The 19,467-nt window shown below is 44.3% G+C and overlaps 4 protein-coding genes and 1 non-coding gene across 5 annotated transcripts; 2 read left to right on the top strand and 3 right to left on the bottom strand.

The window, feature by feature from the left end:
• Positions 1-3,216: 3,216 nt before the first annotated feature.
• Trnam-cau (transfer RNA methionine (anticodon CAU)) lies at positions 3,217-3,288 on the bottom strand. The gene has a single exon. It is a non-coding gene; the product is annotated as a tRNA-Met (tRNA).
• A 339-nt stretch (positions 3,289-3,627) lies between these two features.
• LOC129617012 (2-oxoisovalerate dehydrogenase subunit alpha, mitochondrial-like) lies at positions 3,628-5,234 on the top strand. The gene is made up of 6 exons (XM_055532470.1): positions 3,628-4,015; positions 4,064-4,241; positions 4,283-4,461; positions 4,514-4,782; positions 4,830-5,111; positions 5,154-5,234. The coding sequence occupies exons 1-6, from the start codon at positions 3,628-3,630 to the stop codon at positions 5,232-5,234; spliced, it is 1,377 nt and encodes a 458-aa protein (XP_055388445.1).
• A 361-nt stretch (positions 5,235-5,595) lies between these two features.
• LOC129617011 (uncharacterized) lies at positions 5,596-8,587 on the bottom strand. The gene is made up of 8 exons (XM_055532469.1): positions 8,267-8,587; positions 7,539-7,929; positions 7,375-7,494; positions 7,169-7,327; positions 6,699-7,121; positions 6,493-6,648; positions 5,916-6,148; positions 5,596-5,865 (listed from the first exon to the last, which is right to left on the bottom strand). The coding sequence occupies exons 1-8, from the start codon at positions 8,585-8,587 to the stop codon at positions 5,596-5,598; spliced, it is 2,073 nt and encodes a 690-aa protein (XP_055388444.1).
• Positions 8,588-11,192: 2,605 nt separating this feature from the next.
• LOC129617010 (uncharacterized) lies at positions 11,193-11,816 on the bottom strand. The gene has a single exon (XM_055532467.1). It carries the CDS (start codon positions 11,814-11,816, stop codon positions 11,193-11,195), a length of 624 nt encoding a protein of 207 aa, XP_055388442.1.
• Positions 11,817-14,781: 2,965 nt separating this feature from the next.
• On the top strand, positions 14,782-16,836 carry LOC129617009 (trichohyalin-like). Its single transcript, XM_055532466.1, has 7 exons — positions 14,782-15,110; positions 15,153-15,692; positions 15,772-15,852; positions 15,897-15,939; positions 16,008-16,088; positions 16,132-16,434; positions 16,480-16,836. The coding sequence occupies exons 1-7, from the start codon at positions 14,782-14,784 to the stop codon at positions 16,834-16,836; spliced, it is 1,734 nt and encodes a 577-aa protein (XP_055388441.1).
• Positions 16,837-19,467: the final 2,631 nt, after the last annotated feature.

Below are 19,467 nucleotides of genomic sequence, written 5' to 3'. Positions count from 1 at the left end.
GCATGCATGCAAGACCGTGCATATCTGTCGTTGACTGGTTTTCATTCATTTCTTTTATTTATCTTGTCATTTTCCTTATTCTTCCTCGAAAATGAAAGTCATTGCCGTTGCTGCATTACTTGTCGTTGCAGGAGCTGCGTCAGTACCAAAGACACATGTTCTCAATTTCACGCATCCATATCCAGTGACAATGAACACCAACTGCGGTGCGAGGCGGATACAGTTACCATTTCCAGTTCAGATCTACACTGGAATGAAGGAGTTTATGCTGTTGAAGTTTGCGCTACCATTGATAAGGGAACTCTTCAAGGGTGCAATGGAAGCGAGAAGAGTTCAAGCTTGGCCGTCGAAATAACAACTGACAAGACAACGTTCAAGTTGGTGCACAACACCAAACCGAAGACGTACTGCAAGACCTTCTTTCCTTGCGATATCGTCAAGGAGCTCCCAGATACAATCGATCTATCAGACTTACCGTGGTAGGAAGTCCAGATTGAAAATCTTAAGCAAGCTACTGGTCTACCTGAACTACGGGCTACTCTTCGCGGTACTGGAGTTGTGGCGACCCCAACGAGCGACATGAAGGATCCCATCGAGGTGGACCATCATCCTTTCAGCGGTGTTTGTTCTGGTTTTAACTGCGCAGTCAAGTCCAGCAACAAAAGGTTTCAACATTGATTATTCGCGGAGAGAGCAAAATTCCCAAATGCCATCTGGAACCTGCAGTAGCCAATGATAAGGTATTCAATGTTGTAAGTTACACCAACGAGTGCGGCGGGGGAAAGTGCGAGACCAAGTTGACGTTCACTACGAAAGGAACTCCACCGATCTCTCCATCGAGCTCCAGAAAACTAACCGTGATTGTGGCAGCGGCAGCCATCGGAATTCTGTTGATGTTTGTATAAAGCCGTGTCGGTGTGGGCCCGTACTTGGTTGTTTTAGTGGTTGATTAAAGCCGTGTTTGTATAGTGCCGTACGTTGTTTTTTAGTGTTTTTTTCGTCTATTCTGAACGTTTCGTTTCTGAAGACAATCGGAATTGGCAAAATGTTGATTCTGTCACCAAAGATTCAGGGGGAACATGCTGCACCGTCTTCCTTCCCTAGATGGCGAAGCTGATCCGAGAGAACATCCACCTCTCAGAAGTCTCCTTGCATTGTGAATGTTGAAGCGAAAACCCCAGCTGATTATTTTTCGTCGGAGCTGTTTCCAAACCGCCCAATAGATCAGCATTTGGGACAATCATGAAAAGTCACGTTTTTGTGTCGTTAACAATCCAAACACACTTGATCTGGTCGGGGCTGATGTCCAACGTTACTTGAAGCGAATGAGTACTCCGTCCCTCCTATTGAACAAAGACAACGTAGAGAGCGAAATCCTGCAACCATCAAGACGTGTGTCCGTATCGCGTCTTTGCACCTAAAAAAGATGGAGGGTGGCGATGTGAAGTGAATAGACACATCAAGGCGGACCGATCTTCCGTTCCTCGCCAACAAGATTGTGTACTGGCAAGCCCACCACAACTCCTACCGAATGTTTGCAGCGCCAAAACAGTTATGAACTTGGATCAGATTCAACCATCAATCTTATCACTCAAAGGAATCAGCGGCCAAACAGAATAACAGTCACGTTCCATTCTGTGACATGGAAGATGGCTTGACGCTTTGAAAAACCAATACACTCGATTGGTACAAATGAACTGCTTTAGGGGAGGCTAGTGTATTATTATGTATCCACCGCTTGCTCACATGGTGGCCTAATATGCAGCAGGCCGAGGACACCGTCATTTCAACGTGTCCAATCCGCAACGCCATTTAGCATATGGCAAAGTCGCTCGTTCTAGAATGAACTCAACTTTGGCGTGGGCAGGTAAGTGCATATTCGAGTGATGAGCACCTTGATGAGTGCAGTTGTTATTACATACGCGTGCCGAGAGCCTTCACCATTGAATTCTACAATCTGTTGTGAGATCGCGATTCCACGTTCACCATGCAACACGCGAAATGTTGTACATTCCCCTACCGACTACCCACAAGGTAACTGGATTCCTTTGATAAAACAGGACATCCAATACACAGATACCCGACACTACAACTGCTGATACCACGATTGGGGCCACACTCTCTGTCGTTCAGGATTTCAGTCGAATGCACGCATCTGACTTCCTCTTCAACTTCGTTTTGAAGTCACTGAAGACTCGAGCACTTGACAGCCACTCGCTGATTAGATAAATCGTTTTTAGATTGGACCTGCTAAGAACAACAAAGCAGGGACAGATTGAACATTTTTCACGTTGAAGCATATTGAGCACCTTGATGAGTGCAGTTGTTATTACATACGCGTGCCGAGAGCCTTCACCATTGAATTCTACAATCTGTTGTGAGATCGCGATTCCACGTTCACCATGCAACACGCGAAATGTTGTACATTCCCCTACCGACTACCCACAAGGTAACTGGATTCCTTTGATAAAACAGGACATCCAATACACAGATACCCGACACTACAACTGCTGATACCACGATTGGGGCCACACTCTCTGTCGTTCAGGATTTCAGTCGAATGCACGCATCTGACTTCCTCTTCAACTTCGTTTTGAAGTCACTGAAGACTCGAGCACTTGACAGCCACTCGCTGATTAGATAAATCGTTTTTAGATTGGACCTGCTAAGAACAACAAAGCAGGGACAGATTGAACATTTTTCACGTTGAAGCATATTGAGCACCTTGATGAGTGCAGTTGTTATTACATACGCGTGCCGAGAGCCTTCACCATTGAATTCTACAATCTGTTGTGAGATCGCGATTCCACGTTCACCATGCAACACGCGAAATGTTGTACATTCCCCTACCGACTACCCACAAGGTAACTGGATTCCTTTGATAAAACAGGACATCCAATACACAGATACCCGACACTACAACTGCTGATACCACGATTGGGGCCACACTCTCTGTCGTTCAGGATTTCAGTCGAATGCACGCATCTGACTTCCTCTTCAACTTCGTTTTGAAGTCACTGAAGACTCGAGCACTTGACAGCCACTCGCTGATTAGATAAATCGTTTTTAGATTGGACCTGCTAAGAACAACAAAGCAGGGACAGATTGAACATTTTTCACGTTGAAGCATATCAACGATAAAGAGCAGATATGCTCATTCGCCCAGTTCTTCAATAGAATGAATCGTTTCCATTGAAAATCAAACTACATCAAAGTTAGCAGCGCGTGGTTTCGATCCACGGACCTGGGGGTTATGAGCCCCCCACTCTTCCACTGAGCTACGCTGCTCCTTATTACAATACACTATATCAAAAATAACGCATATCAAATATCTGGATCAAGACAACTTTGTACTGAGTCTTCTATCCACTGCACTGCTTCCACTATTTGGATGCAAATCGATTTTTGTGTGTTGGATACTGATTTCCTGCCTTCCCCATTCATGTTCCAAATACTGAGATATGAATAGAGCATCCTCTGCTAGCATCACCTTATTCCACATGCAAAGGGACTTCCAAAGACAGAAAACAATCCCAGGACAACTAAAATCCCAGCAGGAGATTTTTCACGGTCCTGGCAGATTGTTGTTAAGGTCCCATTTCAATTTTGCTTAAGTTTTTCATTGTGATGACACCCCTGCGCCCCATCGTCACTCGCGCGTGTTCGACGTTTGGCAAAGCGACGGCGAAGAGAACTGAGAAGCTCGTCGCCTCCCCTGCATGGCGCCAGTCGCTTACCTTCAGTTCGCAACGCACGTTCTCTGCATCAGCTCATCAGCCGAAACCCGATCCTACGGACGTCTATCACGCTGGATTGAGAAACACGGTTTTCACTAATGAGTGCGAAATTTCGAGCGAGTCTCAAACAATCCCCATTTTTCGCGTTCTTGGATACGATGGAAAGTTGCAAGCGGGCTGGCAACCGCCCTTCTCAGCCGAGGAATGCCTTGAGCGATATCGCTTCATGGTGCGCGTCAACGTTTGGGACATGATGCTTTACAATATTCAACGCCAAGGCAAGTGAGGTTTTGACTTACTGTTGTTGCATTTTGCTTCATTTTCAGGTCGAATTTCTTTTTACATGCAAAATCAGGGGGAGGAAGCCTTGCAGACAGCAATTGGTAACGCTTTGGGAAAAGATGATCATCTCTGGTGTCAATATCGTGAACTTGGTGTTCTTCTGTGGAGAGGACTTCAGAACAACGCTTTCACTGTTACGAATGTTCTTGATCAACTTTTCAGGTAGAGTGGCAGCATCGTCTTAATTAACGACTCTCTTTTAGCACTGCTGGGGATCCTGGAAAGGGACGCCAGATGCCTATCTCTTACACCAACAAGGAAACCGGACTTCAAACTATCTGCACACCCCTCACGACACAAGTGCCTCACGCTGCCGGCTGTGGCTACGCTTTCAAGCTGAACGGAGAGAAGCGTGCTGCTGTCGCGTTTTTCGGTGAAGGCGGTGCGCAAACCAAGTCTCTCTCTTTCTTTTGTTATTTTCATTCTTCCTATAGCGGCGTCTGAAGGAGATTTCCACGCTGCAATGAACTTCGCTGCCGTGTTGAAGTCCCAAACGCTGTTCGTTTGCCGAAACAACGGCTACGCAATCAGCACTCCCGTGAAGGACCAGTATGCTGGTGATGGAATCGCAATTCGAGGTCTCTCGTACGGAATGGATACAATTCGCGTCGATGGAAACGATTTTTTTGCGTCGTATATTGCAACAAAGAAAGCTTGGGAACTTTGCGTCAACGAGAGCAAACCTGTTTGCCTGGAATTCATGGTGAGCCGTCCGCTTCATCGCTGTTACCATGCTGCTGTTCTTGTTAGACGTATCGCTTGGGTCATCACTCGACTTCTGACGACTCCGCGCAATATCGTCCTGCTCAAGAAATGTCGATGTGGACACAACCAGGCATTGATGCAATTGCACGACTCCGTTCCTTCCTCGAAAATAACGGATTATGGGATGAAGCAAAGGAGGAGGAGCTTCGAAAGGAGGCGAAGCACTCTATGCTTCAAGAAATCAAACAGGTCGAAAACAGAAAGTCGGTGGCAATTCTCCCTGGCATTTTCGACGATGTCTACGATGTGGAACCGTGGCACATCAAGGTGAGTTCCCTGAATTGGATGAAGTGTAGTCGTTTCTTCCAGGAGCAACGAGAAGAATGTCGTCAGCATTTGAAGAGAAACAGTCAGCATTATGATATGACGAAATTTCAAGGGATTGAATGAAGTTGTAGTGTAGTGATGGATGGTTGTAGTGAATGATGGTTGTAGTGAATGATGGTTGTCATGGAGTGAATGGTGGATGGTTGTGATGGTTGTCATGGAGAACAACGACTTCACCAAGAATTCAGAGATCTTTATTTTGAAAAACCAACAAGTGGTTCATGAAAGTCACGCTATTCTCTACGGCAAGGTTGAGTGAGACCAAGAAGGACCGATTGCATTTCGAACAAATCTAGCTGAGGCCAGGAATGGATGGTGACTCTTGGAGATGATTGCGAACAGTGAAATTGTTTTAATACAGTTCCATTCTGCACTGCTTGAAGCACTTAGTTAATGTTCTGCAATCAGAAAATCAAGATAGCTATTATTGCGATTCTGGGTGTTGATATCGATTGAGTTTCTGTCCAGCAGAAATCGTATAACTGTGATGCCATCCAGTTAAAACGATCATCATATTCATTGCGGTTTCATAAGATTGGCAAATCAGATTCCTGAGAAACCAAAAAGGTGCTGCAAAATCTCGATGTGCTTCCCACCTTAAAAATCCAGAAACTGGCGTCTCGGCTGAGTTGCTTGCTGCGTCGCCACGCTCTTCGTGTAGCCACGCAAGAGTGAAGGTAGCATGGGGAATCGCCTGAAATGAGAAAACAAAATCAAACAGATTTCGGGAGATTTTCTCTGTACTTGTGTTGCATATTGTATTCTGTTTGTTTGATGCATTGTCGCTTCCATCCATTGTTCATTCTCTCGATAAGCATCAAACAGAATTCCATCCAATAGATACAACACCCAATGTTGACTGAACACCCGTTGGGCTTCTGCATAAACAGCTTCAGCATCAGCGAGATCAGTTTTATCCGTCTCCTCTAGACGTGTGATATACGCTGTCTCAAATTCAAGATACTTCGCGATATCGTCTTCCGTAAATTCATACTGACATCTGATCAGAAAATGTCAAGCTGAGCTGCCATCCAAGTGTCAAGCTTGCATGGAAACCCAAGCCTAGCTGCAACAGTCACATAGCTGATATCTTACAGTGAGCAAGTTGATGATGTCGTGACCCCTTGGTCTGTTGAGTTCGGGTCTTTTTCAGTTTTAAAGAAGACGGTTCCTGTCCCACAGCTCGAGCAACGAAATCCCCTAGACAAGTCCACGTCTGCAGTGCATCGGCTACACGTGCACTTGAACAACCAGCCCGCGAGCTTGTCTTGCCGTACTGCGGAATTATACGTCAGAAGCAGCAGTAGAAGAGAGACCTTACTGTTTGTTGATTTATACAAATCATCGTCCCCAACGTAACTTATTGTGATTTCTTGCCCTTGCTTGATGTGATGACGCGCTCGCAAAACAAATGCGTCGTTCTCACCATAATGCCAGCAAGCACTTGCAAGGCAATCATGGGCCAGCATACTGATGCCTGAAATAACATTCAGAATTGTAGAAACAAACATCATTACAACAACTCACGATTGTAAAGCACAAGCCCGTCGCTTTCAACGTGGTGTCCGAATGAATTATACCGCCATACTTGCAAGTATCGTTCATAGCGCTTTGCATCAACAGCAAGTTGAGTCTTCGCTAAAATTCTCTTCAGATCACGACTTGGTGCCTTATTTTTATCTGTGTTCACAAGTTGTTTCAGCAAACCGAATGGAAACTCACCTGGAACCCATTTTTCAAGAAGAACCCGTTGTTCGCTCTTTGGAAGCTTCGTTAGAGAATACAAGGCAGCGAGGTGCCAGATGGGTGGAAGATCTAGAGCCTCCTCTTCATTGATTTCAGAAAGCTTTTCCCATAATGGAGTATCGATTGAAGGAATTGCAGCGAGTGTAGGCAACTCAATAAAAATGATTTCACCAGGAGCAAAATCTCGTCTTGCAAAACAACACCCTGCAAAAAAAACCAATTAAACATATGGTGCATTCATCAAAACTGACTTCCTTTTCCTTCAATGTGGCGAATTTCAATTTGATCATCAATTTCTGAAGATGTGAAAGGCTTTAAATCTTCGGATTGGGGAGGGCCTTGTGGAGTTGATGACTCTGTTTCTTGTTCTTCTTCGGAATATGAAATTCTCCTTTTGTCTGGGGCCAACGCTAAAATAATAGAATTAATAGTTTTAGGGGAGGGAAATCAGACTCACGATCTTCGTATCCTTCGGAATCATGACGAACAAGAACCTCTCTGTCCAAACGCTCGAAGTCCATTGTATTCTTCTGCGCCGTTTCATATGGAACGTACTCAAATTCCTCTTCCTTCGAGTCTGCAAAAATCATTCTTGGACGATTAGCAAAGTGTCCTGCTGACCTTCAAAGTGCTCATACTGATCTGTTTGTTGCTCTGCATTGCTTTCGTCTCCATTCACTTCCTCCTCTTCCTCTTCTGGACTTGACTCTTCTTCTTCTTCTTCCTCCTCATCCTCATTTCCTTCATCTTCCGCTTCCTCTCCTTGATCCCATGTCACAACTTCTTCTTCTCCCTCATCATATACCACAGTGTAATCCTCGTCACTCCAATCAACGCTTTTCCCCAGCTGGCCCGATCCTGCCGCGGTCGACACGGAGGCCATCGCCCCCCATCGCTGCTCACTATCAGGATCGTACTCCCCTTTAAGTCCTTGCTCCTGCTTCTCCCAGAATTGGTACCTTTCATTCCAGGTCGCCTCGTTAATCGAAGGCGGGGGTGGCGAACATGATGCCTTATAAAAGATGTTCAAAAAAATTGGCTAAAACTCAATTACGAGCTAAAAACAATTGCTGTGTCATAAAATTCAGCGGGCTAGGCAATCTGAGATGCAGCGGCAGCATCCACAAATAGACATGTGGTCTGGTGGGAGGTTACGCTCCTCACAGCTAGTAGACAGAAAACCATGTTCGTGTAAAGTGGGCAATTCTTCATTATTTTATTTTTGGCGGAGATTTTTTTTTGTTTTTGTTTCGGAGGAACAGAGAATAAAATGATTTCCTAGCTAACAACGAACATCCACTATTCCTGAAGAAGAACAAATAGAATCGCAAGGAGATGAACTCAATTACCTTCTCCTCAGACATCAAGAGAGGGTCGCCAGCGCGGTTCTCCTCTCTCTGCTGCATCTCAATATCAGAGAGATGTCTGTACGTTTCTTCTGGTGGAGAGGCGCCATGCTCCGCTTCTTGACGCACTGCGCGTCGCCGATCGTCAGGATCTTTGCTTAGAGCATCGAGCAACCCCAAAACACGCCCAGTAAGAACAAAGATGAATGCAATAACTCCCACGATAGAAACAGTGTCCCAAACACCTGCTCCGATTGCGAACACGAGCACCATACTGATGGCTTCGAGAATTCTCCATGGTGCTTGTCCGGTACGTCGAATCATTCTGTTAGCCACAACGTTCTTGATAAATGGGATGGTTCCAGCAGATACCAGTGTACCCCAAGACTGCCACGTAAACAGTTGACTGAAATCCGTCGGCATCCATGAGAACACCGCATACTCCCGACGAATAAGTGCGACGAGAGGGAGAATAAGCAGGCCCATGACGACTTGATGGTTGTGGAGTGTATTGCCGCGTCCTTCAACAACGTGCATCGCTTTTTCGAGACACCATGCACGGAAAGTTGATGAAAAAATGCCATAAGCAAGCGCCACAGGAAACGCTGCAAGACCAACTGTTGTGGGGTCGAAAATACCAAGCAAGAATCCAAGCAGCATTATTGCTAATGCAAGCCAGCGGACGGGAAGGTAAATTTGGCCACATCCAAGGAATCTGCTGACGTGATGGAGGCATACAGCAAGAGAGACAGCGACTGGGAATGATGCAACAGATGGGATGTAGTTAAGTAGCACATTCGCCAAGGTGATCATCCCAAGATAGACCAGCGTGGGAACTGCAAGGCTTTTATAGAGCTTCCAATCGATTGAAAAAGGAGGAAAAAAAAGCAAATTTCGGGAATTCCGCGGATGCTGATCCTAATACAAATGCGAATAAAAATCCAATGAGTAACTGAAACCAAGTGACAGTCACTGGAAACGGGCAAACATCTAGCAAAATTCGATACAACACAAAAATGTTGGTCAGTGTGATAAAGACAAACAGTGCCTCCAATGTTACAACTTCAGGGTCTTTCAAAAACGTTTCCCATTGATCTTTTGAAATCTTCGGTTTGGGAATTTGAAGCGCCATTCTGTAACAAAGGTTGAAATGCTGTTGTGCAAATAAGATCGCCGAAATAGCTTTTTTGTTTATCAAAGAGTCAATGAGGTAATAGCCCCTACTTGTTTGTTGGTAGATTCAATCAATATGCATGCCACACAGATTCTGATCATAAATAAGAATTTCCAAATTTTTCATTTATATTCAGAAACACGTAACACTATCTCTTTGTCTCTCTTTGCTGAGCCATTTCCGAAAAAGGCGCTTCTCATGTCCTCTCTATTTCGCAGTCTCCAGGATAGGATTCTCATAAAATACCAAAGTCTCAATATTAGAACTGTTTCAGGCAAGACACACCACAGCTTCATGTGTCGTTCTTTGAAAACCCGAAAATCTATTGATTCCTGCTTTTCTTCAATTCTTCACCCGCATTCCACAAACCACACAGGGACCGACCACTCATTTTTTCTGTGTGCCCCCTCTCCATGAAGTTGATTTTCGCACTCATTCAGATAGGAGTTACTATTCAAATAGGAGCTAGCTTTCGAATAGGACCGTTTGAAGTTCCATATAGTGCGATTTTGGCAAGTCACCAATCTGATTGCTGGCTTCTCATGATTTCTTTCTTTTAGTCGCTTGTAAACGCACTTTTGAAAGTTCCTGGGAAGATTTGCCAAAATGATGTTTGCGTAAGTGGAAACAGTTTCTCGAGCCCCATCCTCTTCTTCTTTTTCTTCAGACGGCAACCCTTCACTGCGAATACGGTCTGCTCCAAACGAAACAGCAAGGCTTGAGGGGTTGGCTGTCGGTTGGAGGAGCACAGACGAAATTCGCGCAGGCTGTTTACAACGAAATCGACGTCATCAAGAAAGTTGAAGATGAAAACAGATTGGCTCCAGAATTGCAAGCACGAAGAAACGAGTTTAAGCTAAGAAAGCCAAGAATAATGAAGGATCTTCTTGAAGCTGCGGCACGTCGAGAAGTTCGATTTCCGAAACACTTTCTATCAATAGCATCACAATTGGCGAGTTCTCCTCTGGCCTTCGATCAAAATTGGTTTGGCGAAAAAACACCTCAAGAAATGTCGACAACCCCAAGTCTCTTCAGACTGCTCCTCACGATTGCGGGATCTCTTTCAGAAATTAGAGTTCATCTTAAAGACAAAAAACTGGCGGTCATCAAAACCGAATTAAAAGATCAACTGAAAACGATTCGGCAAGATGCACCAGAATTGATCGATGAATTGCTCCTTGCATTGGATGAATTAGCGGTTCCGATAACTCCGAAACTGGATACTCAAAAAATGATCAATGGAGTTGCAATGGTTGTAAGCGCACTGTTTCGAAACAGGTTTGTTCTCGGAATTGAAGATCAAGTTTATTTAGAAAAAAAAGCAAATGAATTTTGTCAGCCATATTGCGAAACAAGTTTTCAATGTACCGACACAAGCGCTGAAGCACAACAATGGATCAAATCTGATGCAGCGATATTAAAGGAATTTGAAAATGGGGCGCTACAACTTCAGAATGAAAAGGCAGCTTTTATTCGAATGCGCGATGCGGTTGAAGAAGTGGAAGCGCGAATTTCTAACTACGAAGGACAAAAAAAACAAGACAAACTATTACTGCAATCAAACAGAGATGCTGCGCGTTTCCTCGCTGAAAAAGTTCGAAAGCGCGAAGAAGAACTAAAATCTCGACGGAGGAAGTGGCTGGAGGAAAAGTGGAAAAGAGTCAAAAAATGACTTGCGATTGAAAGATTCCAATATTTGATAAACGATGCTTTCATTGATAGCCAAAAAGTTGTCGTGTGGAAAAGTTTTTCTTCCTACAAAAGAGAGTCCACGTGGCCTTCAGTAAACTCAGTATAAACTGCAGTTGTACTAGAGCAACTTGGAACATTTTCATCTTGAGCGTTGCGAAGAGTGAATCCTCCTTCGTTGGAGTCCTTCGAAAGGACATCCAGAGTCCCAAAAACGCGTCCAGCGAGAACGAGGCTGAACGCCACGCTACTTGCGATTGACGTTGCATCCCAAAATCTTGCACCGATCACGAACACGAGCACCATACTGATGGCTTCGAGAATTCTCCATGGTGCTTGTCCGGTACGTCGAATCATTCTGTTAGCCACAACGTTCTTGATAAATGGGATGGTTCCAGCAGATACCAGTGTACCCCAAGACTGCCACGTAAACAGTTGACTGAAATTTGTCGGCATCCAATTGAAGACCCTCGTTTCTCCGCAAACCAAAGCAATGAACGGAAGCACAATGATTCCCATCGTCACCTGGTGGTTGTGGAGAGTGTTTTCTTGACCTTCAACGATACGCATTGCTTTTTCCAGATAACGGGAACGAAATACAGCCGAGCATATTGCATAAGAAATTGCTACTTGTAGAACATCAAAGCCTAACATTGGATCAAGAAGCCCAACAAGAAAGCCAACCGTCATCATTGAAATTGAGAGAAACCGAACAGGAAGGTAGATCTTCTTTTTCTTTCTCAGAAGCACCCCCAACGAAAGAAGAACAGGGAAGGATGCGATTGCAGTGATGCGATTAAGAAGAAAATTTCCTAGCATTAAAATTCCTAAATAAAAAATTGTTGGAACAACGAGAGCTTTACATAAGCTGAATTTGATCGAAAACGGAGGAAAGTGGGCGCTTCTTGGAAACTCTGATGAAACACCCCCCAAAATCGCCGCGAGTGAGAAGTCCGTAAATAACTGAGCCCAGGTGACAACCACTGGGAAAGGACAAATATCCAATAAAATCCGATAAAGTATGAAAATGTTTAGTAATGTTAGAAAAACAAACAAAACTGCTAGCGTTGCAATTTCGGGATCCTTTAAAAACTGATCGCATTGTTCTGAAATTCTAGGAACTGACAATCTCAACTTTTTCAAAACTAGTTTCCAAACAGTTCGGCAGATGCACCTGGGTCCAATCCAATTCCAAGCAACATTCCAGAAAACAGATCGCAGTGACCGTGATGCAACGGCCCTGTCGCACCACGGGGTTTCGAGAGAGAGTTGCGACGCTTCTTGCCGTTACTAGATTCTCAATACCAGAGTGCTCGACCACACTCTCTGCCAGGGGTCGGGGATCGATATTTAGTGCCATCACATCAGGCACGACAAGAACGCCACACAGACAACACGAAGAAGGTTCTTCTACAATGTGTGATAAGAACGAAACCTTCACTAATCATTCATCGCGTCACTCTGCATGACTGTTCTGACGGTAACGACGGCATGCAGTAGACTCCGGAATGATCAAAACTAAATCGACACCCGTTCACGTCGCATTAGGGGGGATTCAAGCCCTCTTCCCTCTTCATCAGTATGGGATCGGGGAGTACTCCCCCTTTGATGAAAAACAATGCGATGAAATGATGATGGTCGGTATGATGCGGGGCCGGACTCTCAGAGAAATCGCCGGCACTCTACCTTCAAGATCGTCAGCTGGTTCAACAATTTCAACTTTTGTAAACAACGCTGTCTATGAAGCGATTCAGCGTCAAAGAGCTCGACCGATTGCACCAATACCTCAATCGACCAATCGATCAAGCATTCAACCAAACACTCAACCAATCCCAAACAATCAAGCAGTCCAGCGACCCAGTGCGCAAAGACCCAGACTGGCAGAACTCGCAGCGACTGCCCAACAGGTAAACAACGCTGTCTATGAAGCGATTCAGCGTCAAAGAGCTCGACCGATTGCACCAATACCTCAATCGACCAATCGATCAAGCATTCAACCAAACACTCAACCAATCCCAAACAATCAAGCAGTCCAGCGACCCAGTGCGCAAAGACCCACACTGGCAGAACTCGCAGCGACTGCCCAACCTGTTGACTTCAATGAGATGCTCTTTCGGACCTTGCAGCGTCAACGGGGTCTTCCAGAACAGACGCCCAAGGTGAATCCCAGACGGGAGATCAGTGAAGCAACACGAGAGAGCCACAAAACAAGGAGACGAGGAAGTTTAACGAGAAGAGTCGCAGAAAGGGAAAAGAGAAATTCTCTTTCATTAATGAATTCTAAAATTCCAAAAAAGGAGATTGAGTTGGAAAATCCATTAGATGCTTCAAGGTGGGTTGATGCATCATGTTCTTCTAAACCAACGATTATTTCGTAGGGAGTGCCGTATTTGTTTTGCTGACGTGACTCGTGGGAATAACGTTACAATTCTAAAATGCAAACATGGATTCCATTCTGACTGTTTGGATCACTGGTTTCGAGTGAGAGACAGAGAGAACAACTCAAAGAATTGTCCGGTTTGCCGTGGCGATGGAAAGCGGCACCGAAGAGGGCCTGCATTTCCTAGTGTGTCTTAATCGAGCCAAAGACGCCGATTGGCCAAAGACGTCGTTACGTTAATTGATTTTCGAATATTTCACGCCAAACTTCAAATAAAATCAAATGCAATTAGGGACTGCTACTGTGTGGAGTTCCAAATCGCTGCGATTACAAACAGGGCGATCAATTTATTATACTTGATGGAAAAATTAGAGCTTTAAAAATTCTGTGATAGAACAAACCGCACAATGAATGGATTGTCTGTGTTTTCGAGTAGTTTTCGAGGTTTGAGAATGCCGCTCTCTCCTGAGCTTTTGGGACATTCAGTAGATCGCTCGTCTTTCAATTCTCCTCGATTCGGTTTAACGATTGAAGAAGGAGAACAATCAGCGCGACACACTTCAATCAAAAACAGACTGGAAGCTTTAAGCAAGCTTGATGGAGAATCTGAAGATCCTGGACGTCCGATGCTGATCGAACCCCCAATAGAGAAATGGATGCAGGATCAAACACGCTTGGGACTCCCGATGAGCCCGAAACCGTCAGAGTGGTTTCTCTCAAATGGTGCTGCGTCAACATCGGCTGATTCGTTGATGCTTGACTTGTATGGAAGCGGACAAACAACGCCAACAAATGAGAAGATAATGGAGGAGGAGAAAGAAGTGACTAGTGAAGAAGTGAAGACGGACGAATCAACAGAGGGGACCTCAGATTTGATTCTTGAATTAAGGGCGATTAGATCGATGATGTCAACATTGATGAAGGTCACAACTCAGCAGCAACAGCATGAAATCAGAAATGAGGCATTGATTGCTGAAGAAGAAAAAACAAGAAACAAATGATGAAGAGGGAGAAATTGTTGAAGAAAGGGAGGAAGAAGAAGCTTTGAAGAAGAGTGTTGTTAAGAGAGCGCCACAACTTCCACCCAAAAAGACAGCAGGAGAAAAAAGAGAAATAGAAAATAGGAGTGAAGCAGAAACAACAGACGCCTCAGACCAAAGCAAATTGACCGAATGGCAAGAAGAAGAAAAAAATGATGAGAGGGAAGAAGAAAATAATGAAGAGCAAGAAGAAGAAAATCTGTCAGAAGAAGAGCATGGTGACGACGAAGAAACTATGTTTGAGACTAAGATTAAAGATAAGATCATTCGTGCAAAAAAAGAGACAAAAAAGCAAGAGCTCGGAAGAAAGCGACAGAGATCGATGGAGATGTCTGAAGAAAGGCAAACTGAGCGGCAAAATGTATCCCGGCGGCCAGCAAGAAAAACATTTCCGCTAATCGCCAAACTGCAAACACCAACGATTTCATTGAATGGGAGAACTTACAGCCTTCATTTGATTCGAAGCTCCAAAGCAAGTGAAATAGATGAGAAGAGTAATGCCACACAGCCATTAAGAAGGCAAGAAGGAAGAGAAACAAGACGGGATGTCAATTTAGATGCTCAGTAAGCTTGGAAAGTATGAAGCAGTGTTAATCGTTATTGCAGATGGGAGAGAGAGAAACCGGAAAGCATTGAATGCAGAGGGGAGAGAACAAACCAGATCAGTGAAAACCTTATGAGGGCGATTTTGACTGGAAGAGCAGAAACGAAGGATTTAGTTTGTGAGAAAGAAAAAATGAGAGAAGAGCTAGAGAAACTTGAAAAAGAGAACAATCAAATCCCTCTGTTGGTTGCTGATGTTGCGGTTCTAAAAACGAAAAAAGATGAGCTGGAAGGGCTTCTGAATGCTCAAGAAAAACATCTAAAATCCGCTCATTCGGCATTAGATCGGTATGTTTGGACAGGAGTTAGCAAAAACACGTTCGTCTTCCACAGGTTGGAGTCAGAACGATGTCGTTTATTGAGTGAACTGGCTGCAGTCGAAAGACTTTATTCAGATGCATTGAAGGAAGCGAACGACATGAAGAAATTGAAGGATGAGGCGGAAATGTTGCAGCAGGAAGAAGCAAAAATGTTGGAGATAATAAAAGAACAGCTTGAAAAGAAAAAAGAAGAAATTAAAGAAAAGACGAAGTTGCTGGAGAAGTAGGTTGTTGCAAATATTGAATGGATGACGCTAATGTGGAGAATCATCTTTAATTATTGGATTCTTGTTTGATTTCAGTCTTCAGTATGAAAATGCAAAACTAACGGCAGAAATTAAAGCTCTCCAAGTTCAATTGCCAGGAATTTCAGAATATGAAGAGTGAGAAATTATTTAAATTGGATCGTTATCTTATTGTGTTGCAGAAAAAATCAACTTCTGGAAACTCTACGGAATCACAGAGTGCAAGTAAGCAGATTCAATCAATCATTTTTCTTTGGTGATAAATTGTCTATAAATATACTTTTGATTCTCAGTATGAATTGCTACAAGAAGAATTGAATTCCATACGATCACGAATGAAAGAGGCGGAGAGTTTGAATGAAAGATATCAAAAGGTATGGCGGGGTTGATCTTCATGGAGTAAAACTTTGATTCCAGGCGAGTGAAGAGATGAAAGGGGCGGCTGAACAATCCAAAACGGCCCAAACGCTTCTGAAAGCGAAATTGGCTGCAGCAGAATCTCGGGAGGCAGAATTGATTCAACAGATAGAAACAAGGAGAGATTTCGCAATTTCTGATACCAGAGAAAAAAGAAGCTTAATTCAGGAATTGGGAGATGCAAGGGACTCTCTGCAAATCTTGGAAGAACAGTTTCAAAAAATGAGAGAGGAAAAGAAAAAAGGAGAAAGTCGAATGTTTGGAAAAATAAAAATGTTAAAACTAGAAAATAAAGCATTGGAGGTAAGAGCAGATCAAATGCGTACAAACAATACTCTTGTTAAATAGGAAGCAAATGAAACGCTGAGAACAGACTTAGAAGCGACACTGAAGGCAACGAGCGCATTGCATCATCAAGTGAGCCATCTGAGATCATCAGGAAGGTTATTGAACGATCTCGAGTCAAGCATCTATCGAGAAAAAGAAATTTCGAATCAAAGGCGATCAGTAGAAGTGATTCAGAGAATTAGCGTGATTCCATCCAACAGGCTGTACAGAACAGCGGCAGTCCAAGCAGGAAGACCGAAGACGGGGGGTCTGGTTTGGGACTTACGGGATCGAAGTTCAGAATCAGAAAAAGGACAGAGTGATGAAGAATTTGAAGCTCCTGAAAATGTTGAAAATCCGTCAGGGCGCTCCAGATAGCGAGAACGATTGTCCTGTTTACAATTCAAAAAATCGACCAACAAATGGTGAATCGCGATACAGAATGGATGGACGTTTTTTGAATAAACGAAGACCAGAGCTTCCAGCTCGAGACGTGAAGTGCGCTGGATTTGAGAAGCCGACTCACTCATACAAACTGCGACGGCTGGAGTCGAAAGGACGCCATTCAGGCGAACGCGGTGAAAGCAGAACAAGCGCGCCGGATGGACGTCAAGACGAGGATGTCGCGTGAGAACGAGGGGGTTAAGATGAAACAGACATCTGCACCCGAGGGGAAGCAATAACCGAAATGTGTTCAAACTGAATCGACCCAACAGGAGAAACTCAAATTCCCCATCACCGAAAAGGGAACGGAGTTTTGTTCAAAAAGCGCAACTGATTTTCCCTCGAGTTCCAACTTCTGAAATTCCAATTGATAGCACGATGGAGGTGAGCCGAAATATCTGCTGGTAAATTACTGGTTGTCTTCAGGCATTGCGATCAACTCAAAATTTGAAAAAAGGATTTCGAGAAATGCAAACAAGAAATTCGGAATGGAATGCTAAAGCAGGGAATCGCAACACGGAAAGCCGCAAGTCTCTCGATGCCTTCAGAAACTTGGTATCCCGCATTGGATCGAATTCCAGAGGAAAATGAAGTCTTCAGTAGAAACTTGAATCAGAACGCAGAGATGAAACCTGATCGGGAAACGTCTGAGACCACGAGAAGTGGAAAGACTGCTTCCTCATCCCCAATTTCATCATTCGAAGACTTAAGCACTGCGGAAGCCGGACTAATGCTTATAATGAACCTCAACATTTATTCAGGCTGACAACGGCTGAGGAGTTCTCACACAACAGCCGTCAACCTGATACTCCGAACTTCGGGTCAACCCGCTTGGCACAACATCATAATGAAAATGAGCAATATTCTGGACGGCCCATTGATAATGATCTAAGGAAAGAAGGGAGGCAAGATGCAGTTTGCCAACGTCAATCTCTTAGCGCCAGTTCGAACGTGGAAAAGGGGCAAAATGGAATTAGAGGCACTGAGAAGACAGCTTGCTGGCGATGGCATTTTGGTTTTGTGAGATCGTCCATTTCTTATGCGTTCTGCCCAAGTTATTTTTTTGTTGTATTTTTATTTTGAAAAATCAAACCGAAGAAAAATAGAAGCGCACAACTTTCCATTGAATGGGAAATGTGACTTTGTGTTGCCGTTCACAACGGCAGCCCTTTTTCGCACTAGTTCTGTGTTTTGTCACCATAACCGATGCGGTTAAGCGTAAGAAAGCATTAGCCACAAGCTTCGCGATTTCTTCTTCCCATCAGAAGATTCCCCATCGGACTTTCTGGTAGTTGATCGTTCAAAAACAAATGTGCATAACCGCTTGTGGCATTAGGTTCTCCATAATTCGTATCACTATTGCATGTCGTCTTCAATCATAGATTCTTCCACACAACCCATGTCACTACAGGTAGTCTGAAGCAACGAGAAGTAGATTACAATCATGGATGCAGTCTCTCAGTGAAGGCTGTTCAAAACTTGGACAGAATTGTACATTTGGTGTGCAGTAAGTTGTGTCTTGTTTCCACCACTTCTTATTTGATTCGAAGAGGGGCCTGCTTGGCCTCAACTCCCGGCAAACTGGCTTTGCTCTGATCAAGATAAGTGGGAAGATCTCGAAACTAGAAGCGGATGGACGATTGTAGTGAAAAAGTCGGCCAGTCAGTTGAATTTTTAGGAGGAGGGGGGTGCATCAATTTGATCCTCAGTTTCTCGAGCTCTTCCTGGATACTCCGTTGAAACAAACAGTCGAGTCAGTCAACCTTAAGTCTCAATTCTCTGAGATCAGATTCGTGAACAGATGGATTGCAGCACAACATCGCTCGAGCCGTTTATGGTACGCTATTTACTTTGTTGGGTGGATCTAGGGCCCTCATACAGTTCGGAGCTTTTACCGTGGCGGGCTTGGGAAAAATGTAAGGCATTCTGCACGCCACTCTTCATATTTGATGCGTTAGTTGTAACAACGATATTCGCTGCGCGGGATTCTCGTCAGTTCAATAGTTGTACTTCAGTCTCTTGATTTGGTGTTCATCCGGGCATTAGTGTGGATTTCTCGTCTAATAGCGATCCTGAATCGCTTCCCGCACCATCGGCACGTCAGCACAGGGCCCAGTTTTGCTCCCGTATGATCAAAACCTCTGAACAGTCTTGATTGTTGATTTCCTCGCAGATACTGGATCACGGCAGAAGAAATCTGGTTGGGGTACGCCGATTGAAAGCCCAAGCAGTAAATTTGTATTTCTTTTTTTCAGTTACTGCCTACAAGTCATGTACGAGAGTTATGCAGATGAATCTTGTGTCACACCAAATGAACCTTCAGCCGCCGCGGCAGGAACTGGCAAGGGTGAATCGGGGCAAGGTGGAAACAAGAAAGATGTTCATCCATGGATGCCATCCCTTCCCTTCGTTCCCTCTCCGAAGGCGTGAGCTTCCAATGGTATTGTCGCGTTCTTATTGTCCTTTTTAGAAAAACAGAGAAGGGTGAAACTCAGCAACACCGTAATGGGGGTCATCACTCAAGGTGAATTGTTCGAAACTTTTTTTTGGAGAGATTCTCCCTTT

The sequence above is a fragment of the Condylostylus longicornis genome, unplaced genomic scaffold (genome assembly GCF_029603195.1).
Source record: "Condylostylus longicornis isolate FDR11 unplaced genomic scaffold, ASM2960319v2 ptg000367l, whole genome shotgun sequence".
NCBI classification, from domain to species: domain Eukaryota; kingdom Metazoa; phylum Arthropoda; class Insecta; order Diptera; family Dolichopodidae; genus Condylostylus; species Condylostylus longicornis.
This window is presented reverse-complemented; position numbering and strand designations above follow the sequence as displayed.

Bases quoted from the DNA above. Each gene is read 5' to 3' on its own strand.
- LOC129617012 (XM_055532470.1), top strand. From the start codon at position 3,628: ATGACACCCCTGCGCCCCATCGTCACTCGCGCGTGTTCGACGTTTGGC. The intron at 4,462-4,513 runs GTGCGCAAACCA...TTCTTCCTATAG, and splicing joins CGCGTTTTTCGGTGAAGGCG to CGGCGTCTGAAGGAGATTTC. The intron at 4,783-4,829 runs GTGAGCCGTCCG...TGTTCTTGTTAG, and splicing joins CTGTTTGCCTGGAATTCATG to ACGTATCGCTTGGGTCATCA.
- LOC129617011 (XM_055532469.1), bottom strand. From the start codon at position 8,587: ATGATTCGACGTACCGGACAAGCACCATGGAGAATTCTCGAAGCCATC. The intron at 7,495-7,538 runs GTCAGCAGGACA...TGATTTTTGCAG, and splicing joins TCAGTATGAGCACTTTGAAG to ACTCGAAGGAAGAGGAATTT. The intron at 7,122-7,168 runs GTCAGTTTTGAT...TTTTTTTTGCAG, and splicing joins CCACATTGAAGGAAAAGGAA to GGTGTTGTTTTGCAAGACGA.
- LOC129617010 (XM_055532467.1), bottom strand. From the start codon at position 11,816: ATGACGGTTGGCTTTCTTGTTGGGCTTCTTGATCCAATGTTAGGCTTT.
- LOC129617009 (XM_055532466.1), top strand. From the start codon at position 14,782: ATGTTTGAGACTAAGATTAAAGATAAGATCATTCGTGCAAAAAAAGAG. The intron at 15,853-15,896 runs GTGAGAAATTAT...ATTGTGTTGCAG, and splicing joins GGAATTTCAGAATATGAAGA to AAAAAATCAACTTCTGGAAA. The intron at 15,940-16,007 runs GTAAGCAGATTC...TTTGATTCTCAG, and splicing joins TACGGAATCACAGAGTGCAA to TATGAATTGCTACAAGAAGA.